Source organism: Eptatretus burgeri, chromosome 4 (genome assembly GCF_056783735.1).
Source record: "Eptatretus burgeri isolate ZD-2024b chromosome 4, Ebu_testis_v1, whole genome shotgun sequence".
NCBI classification, from domain to species: Eukaryota; Metazoa; Chordata; class Myxini; order Myxiniformes; family Myxinidae; genus Eptatretus; species Eptatretus burgeri.
The window spans coordinates 83,790,756-83,812,303 of record NC_140964.1 but is presented as its reverse complement, the minus strand read 5'-3'; the positions used below and the strand labels follow the sequence as shown (position 1 = coordinate 83,812,303).

At 42.0% G+C, this 21,548-nt stretch overlaps 1 protein-coding gene across 6 annotated transcripts in view; it reads right to left on the bottom strand.

The window, feature by feature from the left end:
• Positions 1 to 5,672: 5,672 nt before the first annotated feature.
• The window catches only part of TMCO4 (transmembrane and coiled-coil domains 4), a 38,028-nt gene continuing 22,152 nt past the window's right edge, over positions 5,673 to 21,548 (bottom strand). For 5 of the 6 annotated variants that reach the window (XM_085879073.1, XM_085879069.1, XM_085879071.1 and 2 more), the window contains 7 exons: positions 20,968 to 21,087; positions 16,174 to 16,338; positions 14,908 to 15,044; positions 14,184 to 14,267; positions 13,934 to 14,055; positions 8,484 to 8,601; positions 5,673 to 7,403 (listed from right to left, as the gene is read on the bottom strand). In XM_085879073.1, coding sequence (XP_085735199.1) covers positions 6,558 to 7,403; positions 8,484 to 8,601; positions 13,934 to 14,055; positions 14,184 to 14,267; positions 14,908 to 15,044; positions 16,174 to 16,338; positions 20,968 to 21,087 — 1,592 coding nt within the window. In that variant the 3' untranslated portion in view covers positions 5,673 to 6,557. Of the gene's footprint in view, positions 7,404 to 8,483; positions 8,602 to 13,933; positions 14,056 to 14,182; positions 14,268 to 14,907; positions 15,045 to 16,173; positions 16,339 to 20,967; positions 21,088 to 21,548 lie in introns of all 6 variants that reach the window. The other variant, XM_085879075.1, reaches the window with a different exon arrangement.

The following is a 21,548-nucleotide window of genomic DNA, read 5'->3' as shown; positions in this document are numbered from 1 at the left end:
GAGGTAGAAAGAGTTACATCGTGAGAGTGTGACACAGGGAGAGAGTGACACAGTGACAATGAGGTAGAAAGAGTTACTTCGTGAGTGTGTGACACAGTGAGAGTGACAGTGAGAGAGTGACAGTGGGAGAGTGAACCAGTGAGAGAGTGACACAGTGGGAGAGTGACACAGTGGGAGAGTCAACCAGTGAGAGAGTGACACAGTGGGAGAGTGACACAGTGGGAGAGTGACACAGTGAGAGAGTGAACCAGTGGGAGAGTGAACCAGTGAGAGAGTGACACAGTGGGAGAGTGAACCAGTGAGAGAGTAAGCCAGTGACAATGAGGAACAAAGAGAGTTGCATCGTGAGAGAGTGACAGTTCGAGTAAACCAGTGAGAGAGTGAACCAGTGAGAGAGTAAGCCGGTGAGAAAGTGATCTTGTGAGAGAGTGAACCGGTGAGAGAGTGAACCGGTGATAGAGTGAACCGGTGAGAGATTGAACTGTTGAGAGAGTGACACAGTGAGAGAGTGAACCGGTGAGAGCGTGAACGGGTGAGAGAGTGAACGGGTGATAGAGTGAGCTAGTGATAGAGTGAACCCTTGAGAGAGTGAACCAGTGATAGAGTGATCTTGTGAGTGAACCAGTGAGAGTGACACAGTGAGAGAGTGAACCAGTGAGAGACTAAGCCAGTGACAATGAGGCAGAAAGAGAGTTACATCGTGAGAGTGTGTGTCGAATACTGATCTCCACACCAACTGGATCACCAGGTGGCTTCACCACTCAAGCAAGCAATCCAACGAAATGGTTCATGAGGAACGGCTCGCTTGACAAGTGATCGCAAACCCATTGGTCATAAAACACCTCAACATGGAATTTTTTTCCCAGGTGAGGAAAAAGGTTAAAAAAAGGGAATTCCTCCGGATTTTTTTGCAGTCGAGTCGCAAGCAACATTGGCAAAGCACATGTGAGAATAACACGGAGTCCGCTTTTTGGGGAGTTTTGGGTCGAAAAATATTTTGTGCCAGGGCCGTCAACAAAAATAATCTTTATCCACCTCTGACAGGCCTGATATTCCAAACTAAATTTTCCTGAATTCCCAATCGTGTTGTGTACTTTCCCCGAATACAGTACATTGTCAATCGTGTTAATCCTTGCTGACCTGATGTGGTGGACGGGATGCTCCACTTCTGAGGACGGTGATCACGAACACGGCGATGAGAAAACACGACCTGTCTGGTGTACGACTGTCCACAAACTGACGCTTCAATGACACAGTTCTGTCTTATGATTTCCCTCTTGTTGGAATTCTCATTGTAACCGTGAACAACCACTGTGACGTCACAATGGACTCTGGCCATGCCCCCTTCACATCGTTTCTCTTGATATCTCAACGTAAATGTAATTTTTACATTTTTTTTTCCTCCAAATCATCTCTTCCAGTGAAAACCACATGTTCCAAGGTTGATGAATAACACGCGTCTTTTGTCTTTCAAAAATTTGACACCAATGACAACAGGACTGTAAAACGTTCAGTTTGATAAGTTGGGTCACTGATTACTGACATTGTATACCAGACATGTGTCCATTTAATTTACTTGTACACCCACTCTCTACAGAAGCGGTGCCACGGGTCGTGTTACTATACCTGGTGGGGTATGTAGATGACAGTCGATCTCGATTCCGGTCCATTATTCTGTGGTGGATGCGATGAGCATTGAATGCGTCAGGGTGTCGGGATTCCTCCAAATTTCTCTCTGTTCAGTGTTAAACAGCACCACGGACTGTTTAAAAAGGTAAATCATACGTGTTTGTAATTACCTTCGCAAACTTTGTTGCGAATGTTATGTTTTGATCGCTGTGTATTATTTATTTGTGAATATGTGTGTTTGTTTGTTTGTTTGTTATTCGCATAACTCCAAAAGTATTGAACTGAATCGCAGCAAATTTGATGGGATGATTGGTTATTATCCGAGGACCATTTGATTAGATTTTGGAGCAATCGGGTCAAAGGTCAAGGTCAAGGTCATGAAAAGGTCAAAATCGTCTTTTTACCATAGCGCGGTCAATTTGTATCCAATTTGCATGCAACTAATGCCAAAATGTTCAGAATTCAATGCCCCATCTTGTGATATGTGACATGACACAATGACGTAATAACCCTTATTAGCGGTTGGGAGTCAAAGGTCAGGGGGATCACGACATTGCAAAATGTGAGGTCTTCGTCAAAACACGGTCAATTCTTACCCTCGGCCACACCCTCGGCAGGCTTTGTCCGAACCGGGTCACTGTTACCGACTCGGATCCGGCGTAACTGAGCAGGAATTATCAAAGCCGCGCCGGTCCAAATGACAATTTACGCACAATCGGCCTCCCTAATTCTCAATCCCGAACCATACTGGGTCAATGAAAGAAAGCACAGACAATGAACTGGAACATTTAACAGTTATTTATTTACAATGTAATAGGGAGGGAAACACAGAGCAGACTTAATCACGAATATAGATGTCGGCAAATGTACAATGGCAATCACTTAAACGATTTGTACTTATCAGACTGGCCACAGACAGACACACACACCCAAAAAGAAATGGATCGTGTGGGTCTTTATTCGGCCCTTCAGCTTGGGATGGAAGGCGAGCTGAGGGTCAGAGTCTGGCCGGGTACCTGGTCGCCTCGTGCGGTTTTACCGACTCGCACTTGTGGAGCTCGGAGTCCGTGGACAGGAACGGGGATCCCAGCTCGAGTGCTCCAACACAACCCACCATGGTGGGACTCGAACCCACGACCCAGAATCGAACAAGCGCAACCAGGATCCCCCGAACGACGATCGACGACATGAGCACCACGAAACACCTCTGCCACTACCACCACCACCACAACCACCAACATGTGGCACTAAATGGTGTTCTCTCACCCCCTCTTCCTGTCCATGCTGGAGTTCCTCAAGCTAGCATTCTGGGCCCTGTTCTTTTCCTGGTTTTCATCAATGATCTCTCTGACTCTCTGGAAAATCCTCTTTATCTCTTTGCTGATGCCTCCACCCTCTATCATCCCATGACATCCCTCAGACCGGCAAGCCGCAGCTTCTTCACTCTCTGCAGATCTGGGTAAAATCATAAACTGGTCAAACATGTGGAACATGTCTTTCAATCCTGACAAATTTCACACTCTATGTCTCTCCAAAAGGAAAGTTTGTAACCCCCCCCCCCATATACTTTCTCAACAATCCCCTGGAAGAAGTGATTTCATTAAAGCGTCTGGGTCTCACCATCTGCCATGATCGTTCCTGGGAAACCCATATTTCCAACCTAACCTCCAAAGTCAGTCACTGACTGGGAATCCTTCGTCATGCAAAGTCTTTCCTCGGCTCATCTGAGCTCCTGACCACATACAAAGCTTTCGTCTGCAGTCTGATGGAGTATTGCTCTCACCTTTCTCGGCTTCACGCTGTGGAAACCAAGGCATTTTGGATCATTGGTATCTCCCGCGATGATGCTGAGTCTTTGGGCCTCTTACTCTCTCACTTCAGGCAGGTCGGTGGTCTTTCTGTCTTCTCACGTCTCCTCTCTGGTCTCACCCCCCCCCCCACTGTTCTGTCTGTGATATGTCCCCCCATATTTCCGCAGGGTGTTCAAGGTCCACCAACAACCCCCTTCTGATAAAACTACCAAAATCACGAATCACTGCTCACCTTCACTCTTTCATTCCTCTTTTTTCCCGCCTTTGGAATAAACTCCCTCACTCTGTTCAATCCCATTCTTCCCTCCAGGCCTTCAAAACAGCAGTTCCCGACCCCCATACAAAACCTCAATCTTTTCCATCGCTGTTAATCCACCCCAAACCTACCTCCTTCAAATTCCCTGCTTTCCCTCCTGAAAGTCCCTGGAATGTCCATTTTGTATAGCCTGTGTTCCCCACCCCATCCCTCTCCCTTCCACAGATCTAATGTCTCTGTTCCCCACTGTTTTGGCCTTCCCTCTCCCGCCCCTGTTGTCTCATGCCCCCCTTGCTGTGCGTTGTGTGTTAGCTGTCATACGAGCCTCGTCAATGTATACAAAAAAAACACGTACCCCACCGCTCTGCCCACCCTTTCAACCTGCTGATGCTGTGTTCCCATCCATGCTTACTCAATACCTCCCATATATACATATTTAACAACCCTCCCTCCTCCCTCTCCGTGCCCTCATTCTCTGTTCATTACACCCATTTTGAAATTTCAGTTAAAGCTTCACATTCAAGATTGTAATCCATGGTTTTTGAGCAGCAGCTCTATCATGACAACATAATTGCACAGATGCACATTCACTTGTTGTGGAATCCTCCACCCCACCCCCCTTTTAACACTCCAACCCTAAAATCTATATATTTTATTTTATTTCTGTTAACGTCTGCATGTAATTTGATGCATCTCCTCCGAAACTGCCGGACGGATTGTCGTCATTTTCGGCATGTGGGTGCTCTGTGGCCTAATGAACAGCATGGGCTATGTGAGATCGTGCCAGACGGATATGTTTGGGAATTTTTGGCGATTTTCTAATTTTTACGTTTGTTTGCATGGCGACGTGTGACGTCACCGCTGAGAGGCGTAATTCCGTCATGACATCATCGGTCATTCGCTGATGTTACGTCTGTCGTCAATAGACCGTCACCACCGAGAGGCGTAATGCCACTCCTAGAAAACAGCGTCTGCAAGGTAAAACACTCTTCTGCACATGCTGACTACCTCAGAAGGTGAATTTGACACAAAAAAATGTAACAAGAAGCATTGTATTTAAAGTAAAGATATATTTTTTAAAATATTATTTCTGTTCACGTCTGCGCGTATTTTGACATTTCTCAACCGCCATCGTTACCTGTGTTGTGTCTTGCGTGTGTAATCTTCAAATTAAAGCGTCCAGCGGTGTTCGATCGTCGGATGTGCACCAAAAAGTGCCGTTCATTGAAATTTGCATTCTGATTCTCGGTCACCCTCCACTGCTCCTGTTCAGTCTCGGGCTAGGCCTATATCATGTTAAACTTGCCCCATCAGACGCCAACCTTCCAGTCACACTGCAGAGGATGCAATTTCCAGTCAGACTCACATACTCGATGACCATAAACAAATCCCAGGGCCAAACATTTGACAAACTCAGAATATACCTTCCAGCCCCTGTGTTCTCCCATGGCCAACTATATGTTGCATTTTCACGTGCAAGAGGTTACTCCTATATATCTATCAAAGTGGACAATAATTCCTCACAAGGACTATTCAGCAACAAGACAGTCACCCAAAATGTCATCTACAGGGAGGTCCTTTAGAAAACTAAGGAAGGGTAACCATAGCGCATCACATCCCAAATGACACCCTCCCCAGCTTCCCATAACATCAACTATTATGCCTCATCCACCTTTTGCCACCCATTCAACTCCGTGCGGAGCATGGGTATATGCTAGTAACCATTTAATGTTGGTATTCTCAGCTCTTTATTCTTTGGCATCTTACATTGCAACCGAGTGTCAATACCAACAGCACACCCCTATCAAACAATTGCTGCTTTGCAATGCCGAGAAAAATATGTACTAGTCATGTCGAGAGTTCGGGATGATGTCACAATCCTTATCAGTTGGCATTTCATTATTATTACCCTAAGTGAAGGCAAAGTTGTGAGTTGACCATTTCTAGTGATCACATTTATTTTCACTCAAATCACATTACTTTTGTCATTTTATTTGCTCCATTAGAAGACCTTCATTATAATGGCAGGGCATGAATTCCATTGCGAATAAATAATGATATATTACACAAAAAAAAAGAAAAATACAACCAAATATAAAGTGCAGGTGTTGACAATCACATTAATTAATATGATGACCCTGCCATGTTCAAGACAAAAAAAAACCATCATCTGTACATCTTGCATAAGTAATGATTATGTTAAGTGCTTGAGTGGAACACCAACGAAGGATAAACATTCATGATAGACAATTGAATGAAATGGGGTTAATTACAAATAATTTAGTGTTTACCAATCAACATATTTTCAGGTAAGCCTTGCTTCTCTCGATTCATTTATAAACATGTTCGTTAACGTTTTCATTAAAAACTAAAGATTTCTAAACAAGATCACCTCGTGAGAGGACAAAATTCCACCACGTACTTTCACTCTTTCTGTGCTATATCAAAATAACCCCTTAATTTTCCAAACGATTTCTACAATACCAAGGTGCTGGTTCAGGAATCAACAAAGCAGGTTGTGCGATTGTTCTACCATTACATATACATTTTTTTAACAACTTGATGACCCATATAAAGTCCCCTATATGCTCTCATTTTAAAGCTAATAAACAGACACGCAGTTTGCATTTCTCTTTTCACGTCTTCATCTCTCAATGGATTCAGTTTATCTTTCCTCATGCATCACATCTCGTTTTCATCCATCAGTTTCTCATTATATTTATGCAATACACCCCGATCTATTCTTCCATTCTTCTTGGTTATTACTGAATGCTAATATTTGGACCTCACATCAATATTTTCTGCTCTTGGATCTTCACCTGGGACTTTCATGTCCTCTTCCTGAAACGAATTTGTTTATTTCAGTCTACATTTGGCACCGTCAGTTCAATTTTATTTTGAATTACACGCTCAAAATCTTCAGTTTCCGTTTGCATTCCATGCTCATCTTCAATTTCCTTCTGCATTTCATGCTCATCTTCAATTTCCTTTTGAATTACATGCTCATCTTCAATTTCCTTTTGAATTACATGCTCATCTTCAATTTCCTTTTGAATTACATGCTCATCTTCAATTTCCTTTTGAATTACATGCTCATCTTCAATTTCCTTATGCATTACATGCTCATCTTCAATTTCCTTTTGCATTTCATGCTCATCTTCAATTTCCTTTTGATTTACATGCTCATCTTCAATTTCCTTTTGAATTACATGCTCATCTTCAATTTCCTTTTGCATTTCATGCTCATCTTTAATTTCCTTTTGCATTTCATGCTCATCTTCAATTTCCTTTTGATTTACATGCTCATCTTCAATTTCCTTTTGAATTACATGCTCATCTTCAGTTTCCTTTTGCATTCCATGCTTCTCATCTTCAATTTCCTTTTGCATTCCATGCTTCTCATCTTCAATTTCCTTTTGCATTCCATGCTTCTCATCTTCAATTTCCTTTCCTTTTTGCATTTCTTGCACCTCATTCTCATTTGTACTCACATTTGCATTCACCCAAACCCATTTTTCCTGTTTCTCCATTACGTGCTGCATATTTTCTGTCATGTGTTCGGCAGCAGTGGCCTTTTCTGGATCACCAGGACGACACACCAATTGACCAAGTCCCCTGCTATCAACAGCTAGGGCCTCTCGAGTCTTCACACCCACAGTTTTTAATATAATGTCCATCTTCTTGTTGTAATCTAGGTGTCCTTCCACCTAGAACACAAGTGGTTGGAAGTTATTTCAATGAAGTTTTATCGGTTTCCTTTTTTTCAGTCCACAATAAAGATCGAACCTCAACTATGGAGCAAATTATTAGGCCAAAAAAAAAAAAAAATACATACCAGTTGATACGTCCACATGTTTTTTTTTAAAAAAGGAAGGAGGAGGCCCTTGTTATTTGTTACTATTTATTTATTTTCAAAATGGCTGCCGGCTTTTAGTACCCAGCAAATCATGTATCTGACATGCCAATTTTTTACCCCCAAACAAACATGACGTATGTCATACACCTGACACGTCACATACACACTCATTAAGCCTATTAAAATACAATCCACAGTTCTAAACAAATATGTAATAAATGTATGGCGAAACACAAAAAACTACACACTTCGTGCATATTAAAATTATTGGCTATGCCATCTCTCTGTCCAGATCTACAGTAAACATTTGATTTACATATGTGGGATGTGGACTCACCAACACTCCCTGGTCCAACTCAGTAGAAGTTATAAAAACTCAGCATCGACATGGGGAAAATGATTGATTCAAAGAATTGTGTAAGAGTCGTACACGAAGATATGGATTTTTAATTGGTGCAAACCGCTTCCGCTTCAATATACCATGTGTCCTTTCTAACTCACCCTGTTTCATTCATTTCTAGTTTGTTGTTGTTTAGTTTTTTTTGTGTTATTCTTTAGTTTGGGGTTTATTGTTTAGCCTGTTGGAAAAGTAGCCATCAGTCCCCCATGGGGTTACTTTTTAAGTGGTGCAGCAGTTTCACTGCAAAGTTTCCTTCAGTCACGGGTGCGATTATTTTTTTCTCGTGATGTTTGATAAAATAACAAATAACAAAAAAAAACCAGGCGGCTTCAAAAAAGGAAGTGGGACGATCAACTGGTGTTTTGTTTAATTTAGCCTTATGAATAGAATAAGTCCATATAGCTCAAGTCCTAAAAACACTTCACAAGACTTTCAAATCTTAATATCGTGCTTCACAGCAATCCAAAAAAAAATGTAACATTATCCACACTGTATACAAAATGAAGAACACGTCTGAAATGAGCATCTCACTATAGTGGTGAGGTTTATATTGAAGATCCGGTGGTTTTCAAGTTCCAAAGGCTGCAGGCCAGCTACACTCAATTCTGCGGATGAACTTCGATACAAGAACTTGAGTAGCCAGTCACCCCTGTGTTGTACAAAGAGCAAATTCAGGGAATGTAAAAATTGAAAGTCCAAACAATACTCCCCCTTCCCCCTCCAAGTAAGAAAACAATGAGTTGCACATGCTGTGCACGAGGATGAACATGCACCATTGCTGTCAGGCTGTTTATTTGGATGGCTCTCCTTATATGCTGTTACAGCACTACATTCTGTAATCATGTACTGGAAGGTCTCGACATCTGCAGGGGTCGTCTTTCTGAAAATGGTCACATACATCGAATACTGTCGGACCCCGACATTCGCGGTTCTGCTATTCCTGGTTCATAAAATGTGACCTGCTTTTACATTTGCGGCCCTGTGCTTCATGTATACGCGAGAGTATTCGTGGTTTTTCTGACCTGCTTCCACATTCGCACACTTTGCTTCACATATTCACGGTTTTTCATAAGCATATTCACTATTTTTTTGACCTGATTCTACATTCAAGGCCCTGTGCTTCACACGTATTCACACTTTTTCACGAACATATTTGCGATTTTTCTGACCTTGAACGTTTGAGGCCCTGTGCTAACGGATTCGCAGATTTTCACGAGCATATTTGCGATTTTTCTGACCTTGAACGTTTGAGGCCCTGTGCTTCGCGGATTCGCACATTTTCACGAGCATATTTGCGATTTTTCTGACCTTGAACATTTGAGGCCCTGTGCTTCGCAGATTCGCAGATTTTCAAGAGCATATTTGCAATTTTTCTGACTTTGAACGTTTGAGGCCCTGTGCTTCGCGGATTCGCAGATTTTCACGAGCATATTTGCAATTTTTCTGACTTTGAACGTTTGAGGCCCTGTGCTTCGCGGATTCGCAGATTTTCATGAGCATATTTGCAATTTTTCTGACCTTGAACGTTTGAGGCCCTGTGCTTCGCGGATTCGCAGATTTTCACGAGCATATTTTTCTGACCTTGAACGTTTGAGGCCCTGTGCTTCACGGATTCGCAGATTTTCACGAGCATATTTGCGATTTTTCTGACCTTGAACGTTTGAGGCCCTGTGCTTCGCAGATTCACAGATTTTCACGAGCATATTTTTCTGACCTTGAACGTTTGAGGCCCTGTGCTTCGCGGATTCGCAGATTTTTCACGAGCATATTTGCAATTTTTCTGACCTTGAACGTTTGAGGCCCTGTGCTTAGCGGATTCGCAGATTTTCACGAGCATATTTGAAATTTTTTCTGACTTTGAACGTTTGAGGCCCTGTGCTTCGCGGATTCGCAGATTTTCATGAGCATATTTTTCTGACCTTGAACGTTTGAGGCCCTGTGCTTCGCGGATTCGCAGATTTTCACGAGCATATTTGCGATTTTTCTGACCTCGAACGTTTGAGGCCCTGTGCTTCGCGGATGCGCAGATTTTCACGAGCATATTTTTCTGACCTTGAACATTTGAGGCCCTGTGCTTCACGGATTCGCAGATTTTCACGAGCATATTTGCGATTTTTCTGACCTTGAACGTTTGAGGCCCTGTGCTTCGCAGATTCACAGATTTTCACGAGCATATTTTTCTGACCTTGAACGTTTGAGGCCCTGTGCTTCGGGATTCGCAGATTTTCACGAGCATATTTGCAATTTTTCTGACCTTGAACGTTTGAGGCCCTGTGCTTAGCGGATTCGCAGATTTTCACGAGCATATTTGCAATTTTTCTGACCTTGAACGTTTGAGGCCCTGTGCTTCGCAGATTCACAGATTTTCACGAGCATATTTTTCTGACCTTGAATGTTTGAGGCCCTGTGCTTCGCGGATTAGCAGATTTTCACGAGCATATTTGCAATTTTTCTGACCTTGAACGTTTGAGGCCCTGTGCTTCGCGGATTCGCAGATTTTCACGAGCATATTTTTCTGACCTTGAACGTTTGAGGCCCTGTGCTTCGCGGATTCGCAGATTTTCACGAGCATATTTGCAATTTTTCTGACCTTGAACGTTTGAGGCCCTGTGCTTCGCGGATTCGCAGATTTTCACAAGCATATTTGCAATTTTTCTGACCTTGAACGTTTGAGGCCCTGTGCTTAGTGGATTCGCAGATTTTCACAAGCATATTTGCAATTTTTCTGACCTTGAACGTTTGAGGCCCTGTGCTAACGGATTCGCAGATTTTCACAAGCATATTTGCGATTTTTCTGACCTTGAACGTTTGAGGCCCTGTGCTTCGCGGATTCGCAGATTTTCACTAGCATATTTGCGATTTTTTCTGACCTTAAACGTTTGAGGCCCTGTGCTTAGCGGATTCGCAGATTTTCACGAGCATATTTTTCTGACCTTGAACGTTTGAGGCCCTGTGCTTCGCGGATTAGCAGATTTTCACGAGCATATTTGCAATTTTTCTGACCTTGAACGTTTGAGGCCCTGTGCTTCGCAGATTCACAGATTTTCACGAGCATATTTTTCTGACCTTGAACGTTTGAGGCCCTGTGCTTCGCGTATTCGCAGATTTTCACGAGCATATTTGTGATTTTTCTGACCTTGAACGTTTGAGGCCCTGTGCTTAGTGGATTCGCAGATTTTCACAAGCATATTTGCGATTTTTCTGACCTTGAACGTTTGAGGCCCTGTGCTTCGCATATTCGCAGATTTTCGCGAGCATATTTGCGATTTTTCTGACCTTGAACATTTGAGGCCCTGTGCTTAGCGGATTCGCAGATTTTCACGAGCATATTTTTCTGACCTTGAACGTTTGAGGCCCTGTGCTTCGCAGATTCACAGATTTTCACGAGCATATTTTTCTGACCTTGAACGTTTGAGGCCCTGTGCTTCGCGGACTAGCAGATTTTCACGAGCATATTTGCAATTTTTCTGACCTTGAACGTTTGAGGCCCTGTGCTTCGCGGATTCGCAGATTTTCACAAGCATATTTTTCTGACCTTGAACGTTTGAGGCCCTGTGCTTCGCGGATTCACAGATTTTCAAGAGCATATTTGCGATTTTTCTGACCTTGAACGTTTGAGGCCCTGTGCTTCCCATATTCGCAGATTTTCACGAGCATATTTGCAATTTTTCTGACCTTGAACGTTTGAGGCCCTGTGCTTCGCGGATTCGCAGATTTTCACAAGCATATTTTTCTGACCTTGAACGTTTGAGGCCCTGTGCTTCGCGGATTCGCAGATTTTCACAAGCATATTTGCGATTTTTCTGACCTTGAACGTTTGAGGCCCTGTGCTTCCCATATTCGCAGATTTTCACGAGCATATTTGCGATTTTTCTGACCTTGAACATTTGAGGCCCTATGCTTCGCGGATTCGCAGATTTTCATGAGCATATTTGCGATTTTTTTGACCTTGAACGTTTGAGGCCCTCTGCTTCGCGGATTCGCAGATTTTCACGAGCATATTTGCGATTTTTCTGACCTTGAACGTTTGAGGCCCTGTGCTTCGCGGATTCGCAGATTTTCACGAGCATATTTTTCTGACCTTGAACGTTTGAGGCCCTGTGCTTCGTGGATTCGCAGATTTTCACGAGCATATTTGCGATTTTTCTGACCTTGAACGTTTGAGGCCCTGTGCTAACAGATTCGCAGATTTTCACGAGCATATTTGCGATTTTTTTTGACCTTGAACGTTTGAGGCCCTGTGCTTCGCGGATTTGCAGATTTTCACGAGCATATTTTTCTGACCTTGAACGTTTGAGGCCCTGTGCTTCGCGGATTCGCAGATTTTCACGAGCATATTTTTCTGACCTTGAACGTTTGAGGCCCTGTGCTTCGCGGATTCGCAGATTTTCACGAGCATATTTTTCTGACCTTGAACGTTTGAGGCCCTGTGCTTCGTGGATTTGCAGATTTTCACGAGCGTATTTGAGAATCACGAACTGCTGGGAACTTATCCCCCCCCTTTTCCCATTGAAAGTGCCCCGACATTTGCGGAATTTTTCAGCAACATGCTGAAATGTTGTAGTCATGCTGAAACAGTGCCCCCGCAAATGTTGTGGTCCAGCAGTACTTGTGAACCGCACAACTGAATTTTTCCTGCATACTGTATATCAACCACATAACTCTGAATCTGCAGATAATGAACACACATATATCGAGACCCTATTGTATTGGATAAGTTCTTGGAATCCTTGTTTTTGGTGGAGATATGGCATATTATAGATGGACCGGATTTCCTTTATCTGTGCCCGATTCTTATACATGAATGATCTCTTTCTTTTTTGTTCACTCTATCATCTTTACTAAAAGAGAGATGTTTGTCTGTCTGTCTGTCTGTCTGTCTGTCTGTCTGTGTCGCCATTTTTCCACAGATGGCCAAATGGATCTTTGAGAATTGGCAAAATTTCAGAGGTTCATCAGTGAGTGCCAATGAGTGTTTTATGCAAAAAAATAAAAATAAAAATAAAAAACATTGAAAAATTACCGTCGTTATTTATTTATTTAAAATCGCTCTATAGTGCCCAAGCCTTTGTAGCTATGTGAAAGGTAATATTAAATAATCCCCGACTACATACCTTCGTGGGTCTAAGGAAGTGTTTTCGGCGCCCACAAAAAAATAGAAAAAAAAAACAATTTAATTTCTTCCAAAACCAAACTGTGCGTCACATTTGTATGTAACACAAAGTGTGTGTCACACACACACACACACACACACACACACACACACACACACACACACACACACACACACACAATCTGTTCACCAACACTTGATTTCAGGGTGGGTGGGGATAGAGGGGGAGAAAACAAACTTTCCATAATGATAATGTACAGTTAAGTACCATAATCAATACATATCTGGGCTTGAGGGTCAGATAAGGAGAATATGCGAGACAATGCCAATGTAAAAAAGTGGTCGACAATAACTTTGGTTATAAAAATATAAACGTCAGAAACAAGTTATCAAAAATGAATATGGTGAAATAAAACTGCTGAATAATATGTGACCGGTTATGTGGTGATAATCATCTCACATAGACATTTATGCACTGAGAATGTAATGGGTGCAGAAATAAGTCACCTGGCATTTAATAAAGAAGTGAAATACAATCATCTAATGTGGGTAACATTAATCAATAGTTTTTGGATTAAATAAATAAATAAACAAACGCAGATCGTCTAAATCTCCCTCAGATTAAAAAGGTGGTGCCAATCTTTAGCTGAGCAACTTTGAGACAATATCAAATAGAGCTGACAACAGGACACGGACTGCTGTAGTAGTAGTAGATGAGACGAATGAACTATAGTGACCTCTGCCAAATGGCGACAATTGCTGAAAGGTTGAACACAAGTTTAAAGGACCTACTAGGCATTTAATGCAAATATGATCAGGAATAAGAAAGTAATTAATGTGAGAAAAATAGCATTTGTAGAGTCATAACCTGCAGTAGCCATTGACAATCCTTCCAGCTACAAGATGAACGATTGACTGCCAGTGGTTAGCAGAGCCAGGAGCCGGTGCTCCCAGCAATACCACATCCTCCACCAACCCCGCTCCACCTCCAGTAGGGATGAAGAACAATGCAAATGTCACAGACAATCATTGATGCCAACATTAAAGGAAGCAAAATCACAAATAACACTCCATTTTTAACGTCAGCAGCAAAGCACTATAATCATTTGTGCCGAACCTTCTGCCTTGGACATCTCCTGCAGACAGTAGAAAATGACGCGAGCCCCCAAACTAAACCCAATGAGACTCACGGGACGCTGGCCCTACAAGAAGGTGACAAACACCTTTATTCCAAACAAATAAACAGAATAAAGGAATACACTTTGGCCAAAATTATTCCAGCAAGACAAACCATTTAATTTTTTTTTAATGCATACAAACTGAGAAAGAAATAGCACGTTACACACGTTCAAAGCATAATCTTGAAATGATTAGCTCCAAATTTGCGATTCTCACGAGTAGTTTACCGTTTTGTGATTTACTACCTCTGCCACCAAGGGGTGCACAGAGGTTATGTTTCACTGCTGTCTGTCTGTCTGTTTGGACATCTCAAAGTTATGGACAGATTCGGACGAAACTTGGTGGACAGGTTGGGTGTGTGACAAGGATGAATTGATAAGATTTTGGTGAAGATCAGGACCCAGGATAAAATAATTTTTAAAATGATTCTTCAACATTAAGAGATGGGGTCAAAAATGATATGCAACACGATATCTCAAAAAGTTGCAGATGGATTAGGACAAAACAAGGTGGATGAGTTAGTTCGGTGACAAGAACAAGCCGATTAGATTTGGTTTGGGTCTAGATCCAGATCCAATCTGTCAGTAGGATACAAAACATAAACTGTTCAGCCTTGCGGAGGTATGTGCTCCACCGAGTGCCATTCTAGTTTGTCTTGTTTACCTGCTCCCGAGATAGGAGAACACGTGCCAGTTGCTTTCCCGCCTCAGCAGCACGATTAACACACACAGCCCAGGGGTTATCTATGAGACTGGCTGCGGCGATGAGGGATGCTGGCCAGGCCAGAGCTGCAATTAAACCTGTGTACATAGGCATTCACCAACATATTAAAAAAACGAAATACCATTGTCCATGCAAAGGCAAAGAAAAGTATGGTCCATGCTCAAAAAAACTACAAGGTATTGACTGCAAATTAATATCTATGCACGAGTGCATAGATATTAATTTGCAGAGCAATACTCATTAATTTTAGACCCTCAATTGTTGACCTCACTATCTCCAGAAAGAAAGCTTACAACTGGAGAAAACCTGGTCATCTGCTGCCCTATCAGCACCCTTGCAACAACAGGTTTATGTGGCCATTTATACATTTAAGTCTTTTAAACCAAACAAGACGATGCCCATACACTACCAAAATAACGATCTGCTTGTAAAGGCAATGTACAGACTGCATTGACCGAATTGTAGTTCCAAAGCAAGACAACAGCGAGATTGAGGAGCGAGAAGGGGCAATGGCCGGGAGTTGTGTTCATGCTAAAGCAATGCAGCACATGGGGAGAGAGAGAGAGAGAGAGGGTAGAGGGGAATTTCTGCTGTTGTTGCAAATGATATATGTATCATCACCTCATACCAAAAGGAGCAATGAGGAGCAAGGATCTTTTTTTAATCAATGAAGACTAAAGCTTGGATAAAACGAATGATAAAACATCAATTTTATTTTTTATTAGTTGCGGGTGGAGGGGGTCCATTACCATTAGTTTACGTTCCGTCAATAACGTATTTCTGTGTGTCATTTGATATCTACCGAGATTTCACCTGCACAGTGCCTGGTTGTTGGTGAAGTTGCCATAGAAAATATTGCATGACGATGATGATGATAAGGCTTTATGGATGGGGACAAAACAAGTGACTGACCATCATATCTACAAAAAAACTCAGCATCCCGACCTTGAATCATAACTTCCTCGGTCCTGGTAATATTCTCGGTGTACAGAACGTCCACAAGAGAGGGCTCTAAGGTTGATGGTGCTGTGTAACAGGTAATACCTAATGTAGCATGTTCAGTTGACTGGTTCTGAAAGCCAAATTATGCTGCTGGAAATTTACCAAAGCTTTTAACAAAAAGAAAACATCTCACTTGTGCTCAGGTTCTACAAGCCAAACTACGTTCCATGGTTTAAACCTGGCACAGCCTGACATTAAGCATACCAGAGAGCACAGTGAACTTGAGAGCCTCCTGGGCAGCCATGTTGACGAGCCCATTGATGATGCTCTCGAATGCATTGCCTAACTCGAGCAGGTATTGAGACTCCCACACGAGGCAGTACTGCTCCTGAGACTGCTGCAAGTTGCTCCAAGGGGCCTGAAAATTTCCTAGAAATCCAAGGCATATGGATCAGTGTGCAAGTGGATGAATTGGTAATGCTAGTTTTTTAACGAATAAGAAAAAGCATGGCAGCTAAGCAAACAAGAGACGTGATGCAAGAAAGAGAAGTACCTGCTTCACTTTGTAAAGCTCTTCTGTATTAATGCTCAAACAGCATTTAAATGATGTGCGTGTTTGTGATACATATATCAAACAAAAAATAATTGATGCCAACATTAAAGCAAGCAAATCACTGTGTCGTCAATGGTGAATGATGGCAAATGAGCCTAAAATCCGGATAGGCGGCTCCAATTGATGTTTAACCAATGATGTCCTTAAATCTCTGCCTTTTTGACATGAGTGGCTGGGCTGAAGCCTCCGGGTTGGAGGCAACCTTTGGTTGGCACATGTGCGGGACTCACGTCACGTCCGTTTGAGATTGGATGGGAGCGCTTCGTCACGCTCCGCACTTTTTGGCCTACATCTCCACCCGATCATATTTGTCTTCGGGTTTTTTTTTGGTGTGCATTGGCGGGAACAATCGTCTGGGTGGCAGACAGACCTTTGTTCTATGCAGATTATGCGGTTTTACTGTGCGAGACATAATCTGTAGCTGATGCTCACCATCACAGCCAGAGGGTGCCAATATCGTATGTATGTATGTATGTATGTATGTATGTATGTATGTATGTATGTATGTATGTATGTATATATATATATATATATATATATATATATATATATATATATATATATATATATATATATATATATATATATATATAGTGCCATTCAATCATTTCACTTCTCAAATTATAACCTGATGGATAAGTAATGTTAAAAGTATCTGACGAGTTATTTTTAGAAAACACATTTTGGCAGGTTAAAAAACAAGTTGTGGTAACTTTAGGCAAACATGAAAGTTTGACAAATTAGTACGATGTGTAAATGAAACATCACAATTAAGAATTAAAAGACAATTTGAGATTATCAAGGCCTATGTCGAACACATGGAAAGTTAAGAAATGACCCACAGGTCATCAGATATGAGCCTGCTCTTTAATGGAGAAATATTTTCACAAGTCCAGTCATCATCCTCATCATGTACCATGCCCTAAACAGAGTTTCGGTAATGCCAAAGCGGTTTCTTGATGAGGGACACAATTCCGGATGGGTTTCCACCCCGACACAAACTGGTCCAACGGCGGTGCCAAATAAATAACCACAAAATTGTGGACATTTGTGAATTGGCATTATTGCAATAATATGATACACCATTTGTTTGTTTTTTTAAATCTCCATTATTTAGACTTCAGGCTTTGAGATTCCACTGTTTCCGAACAGCAAACATGAGTAAGTCATACAGACATACATCATATGTTTTAGAACATCTTGGAAGGAGCTTGCCATTTGGGAAGGCAAAGTAAATGTTGAATGGGCCATCCCACTCATATCAAACTAGAACAGCACATGGTAGGGTGCGTACTTCCATCAGGCTGAACCGTTTACATTTTGTAGCCCACCGATAGGCCTGCTCCTGAGATTATAATCACCTATATTCGAACGAATGAGGATGCTTAGCCAAAATCCGCATCCGGACCTTAACCAAAATCAGCTTGTTCTCGTCATCTACCCAACTCGTCCAGCAAGTTTTGTTCTAACCCGTCCACAGCGTTTTGAATTATCGTGCTACAATATCGTTTTTGGCCCCATGTCAATGGTGAAGAATGACTTTATAAATTCAAGTATCCAGATCCAGAACCTCACCAAAATCTAATCAATTTGTCCTAATTACACACTCAACCTGTCCACTAAGTTTGGTCTGAATCAGTCCATAACTTTTTGAGATGTCCTGCTCACAAACAGAAAAACAAACAAGATGTCGTGCATAGCACGATACTTGTGAAAATCAAAAAACAATATGCTTCTTGGTTTTGATTGGTCAACCAAGTCGGTGAACCAATATGCAAATTATATTCGGACTATCAGAGCACTCAGCCTTCGGGTGTGTGGAGATGACACATTATTTATTGAAAAAGGTATAGTCTGTGTATTGCAAGAAGATTATAGAGTATGGATGTTTGTGTGGTGTGCATCTAAAGGGGTTCTAAGTGTCCAATGGTGTAAAGGTCTTCAGGGTCGAAATGTTTCAAAGGGTTTCGATGGTTCTGCAAGGATCTTAAAAGGTCGAAAAGGGTCTAAAGATCCAAACGGCATTTTACAATAGTTGTTAGGCTCTAAAGGGGTCTAAGGAGTCAAAGTGTCTAAACAGGGTCTATTGGATCTAAAAAGTCTAAGGGTCGTTTAAAGGGTGTATTTATTGTGTTTAAAGAGGGTCTAATTGTCTAAGGGTCAAGGGGTCTAAGCAGTCTAAAGTGTGGAAATGTTTTCAGGAGTCTACAGGATCTAATGAGTCTTGAAAGGTCTAAAGGGTCAAAGCGGTGTAAAGGTCAAAAGGGTGAAAAAGTTGAGAGGGTCTAAGAGCTTAAAAAAGGGTCGTAAAGCATTCAAAAGGTCTAAACCTAAAGGGTACTTTCTAATAGTCTGTAATTAATAGACGAAGCCATGGTCCAATAACACATTATAATTAATCGATGTACCCATGGTCCAACTCACGTTCAAACAGGATGTAATTAATAGAAATACTCACATGGGTCAACAGAGGCTTCACCTCGACGAGGCCTTACCGGCATTTTAATTGGATGCATTTTATTTATTTATTCGTATGTAGCCTGTGGCTACATCATTTTTGGGGGGCGTAGCTGTGCTGCTGATGTGTCTCCTGTTATCAGTATGCTGGTACTCATTTCACAGACCTCAGAAAATGGCAGGCTGAGTCAACCCACCAGGTGTTAATTCAATGGATAACAGGGACTCGAACTCAAGACCCGAAGATCTTAAGCCGGCCACCATAACCGTTAAGCCAATACCAGGCTTCGATGAAAATTGACCATTTATGTGACCTTGACCTTTGACCTATTGACCTTAAAAACAATAAGTTTCTTGCTTGTGACTACCTCTACCAGGTGGTTAAGTTTCGTGAAGAATGGAGTAAAAAATGCGACATGTCGGCAATTGACATACAAACAGAATAACAGACCAGACCAACTAATATACTTGCAAATCTTGGATTTCTCAAGTTACAAACAGACAAACTGTAGTGAATACATAACCTCCGTTCATCTTTGGTGGTGGATGTAATCATTTAATCTTCACATGGGCCGTTAGTATAGCTTTTATTACCCAACGACAGCGGATTCTATCATAAGCCCATCACAAAGTCAGATCTCAAGCCAATGAACTGAAAGTTCAAGAGATTTTCAAGTTATAATTTTGTGGAAGGGAGGCACAGATCACTACATACATATAGGGCGGGGTCCCAGGAAAACTGAACGGTCATAGACCAAATGTGACCACTCGGTGGGGTCATTCTATGCAGAGAGAGAAAGAGAAAGAGAGAGAGAGAGATTCTAACTCGAGTTGTAGTCTGCAAAATAATTTTCAATTAAAGCGTGCATGAATTTTGACCTTTTGAACGCAACATCGAATCAATTCACCTTTGTATGAAAGTCCATACTTGTGCAAAGTTTGGTCGAAATATTTTCAGCGGTTCTCAAGTTATCGTGGAAATAAAAGTACAATAACGGACGCACGGATCGACAACCTGAAAACAAAATTCCCCCGGCCTTCGGGTGCAGAGGCATATTAATGGCCGTTTTGTTCTTTGGCAATGGTTTCTAATCAGTTTAAGAGTGGTTTTAGACTTGAAAATCTCCAAAGAAGAATGATAAGTACTTGATCAAGCTTAAGAGGTTTACCTTGGTTGACATATCAGATTTTCCATTTGGGGCAAGGGTTAGAATCTTCCAGATCATCCGCAGTGTCTACCGACTCGTTGATAAGATAACGGGGGAAGATTGATGCGTGACTAAGTAATGGTGAGGTGAGATGAAGATGTGTGTAAAACCCAAACACACTGTGAGCAGGTGAGGTGAACTGGTTCCAGCAGTGCTGTCTCAAACACAGTCCCGGGTGTGCTGCCCTTGTGTTCCTGACTGGTGCTGATGTGCTCACAGTGGGGCTCACCATCTGATTGGCAAACCCACTCCACCCAACCAACCGCTTAAACGAGCGTGAGCGAGAGAGAGCGATATCACATCCCTTCCAGTCAACTGTCTGCCAAACTGTTACTCACACCTGCGGCTCATGCTCCAATATCCTCCAGGCCACGGGTGGATGTCTCGCCTCCTGGAATGTTGGGTGTCCCTTCGCACAGAAAACAGATCCAACGGAGACGGGATGCCATATCCATGGGGACCATACGGCCTCTCTGAGCTAATTAGTCCCCAATAAGATTCAACCTCATGCATATATACATAAAGTACATACGCAAGATGTGGCACCTTGCCTTTACGTCCAACACACATGCACAAAATTTACATATGGGGTTCTTATGCCCTGCCATGCATGGAACATTCTGTGTTATCCTGCAAGTACATTTTGCCAATGGAAGAGCTTTCGAGAAAGGACAGACGGAGGGACGGAAGCACGAAGATCTAACCTACACAACAGCATTTTGTGAATTTTTTTTTTCCATAAGAACCTCAAAATTATTTGGTGATGGCAACTTCTCTTACCATACTTCCCAGCAGACAGCCAACCAGTGATGGCTATTGTGAGGTGCAACGTGCTACCAGGCGTGAGTGGAATGAACTCAAATTCTTCAATTTTCCCAATACGCTTCTTCATCTTGTATCCTGCACAACAGTTAATTGTTACCTATTAACATTGCAGGTCAGCACAATGAAAACAAGACAATATGACAAAGAAGCAGATGCAAAAGAGCAAAATCTCGGCATAGTAAAGATGAATTTGCAGAATGTCACACCTGGTGAAGATGTCAATTGTTTCAGACTGCATGAGATTTGAAGACAAAGAAGAAACATCCACAAGGAGAAAAAAAAGAAAGAAAGAACCAGGATGCTGGAATGAGGAAGAAGACAGAAGCAAAGCAAAGTAAGAGTGGAGGAGGAATTGGGGGAAGACAAAGGAAGAAGCAGTCATAATTAGGAATCAAAACAGGCAAGTAAAGAAATCATAATAGCCAACATCGAAGAGAGGAAAAGTTGAAGATTCAGCATCAGTAATCCCAACGAGCAGCTGTTTCTCAGAAAGATCTTTTCACATTGTCCAATAATGGCAGAAAATAAATTAAATT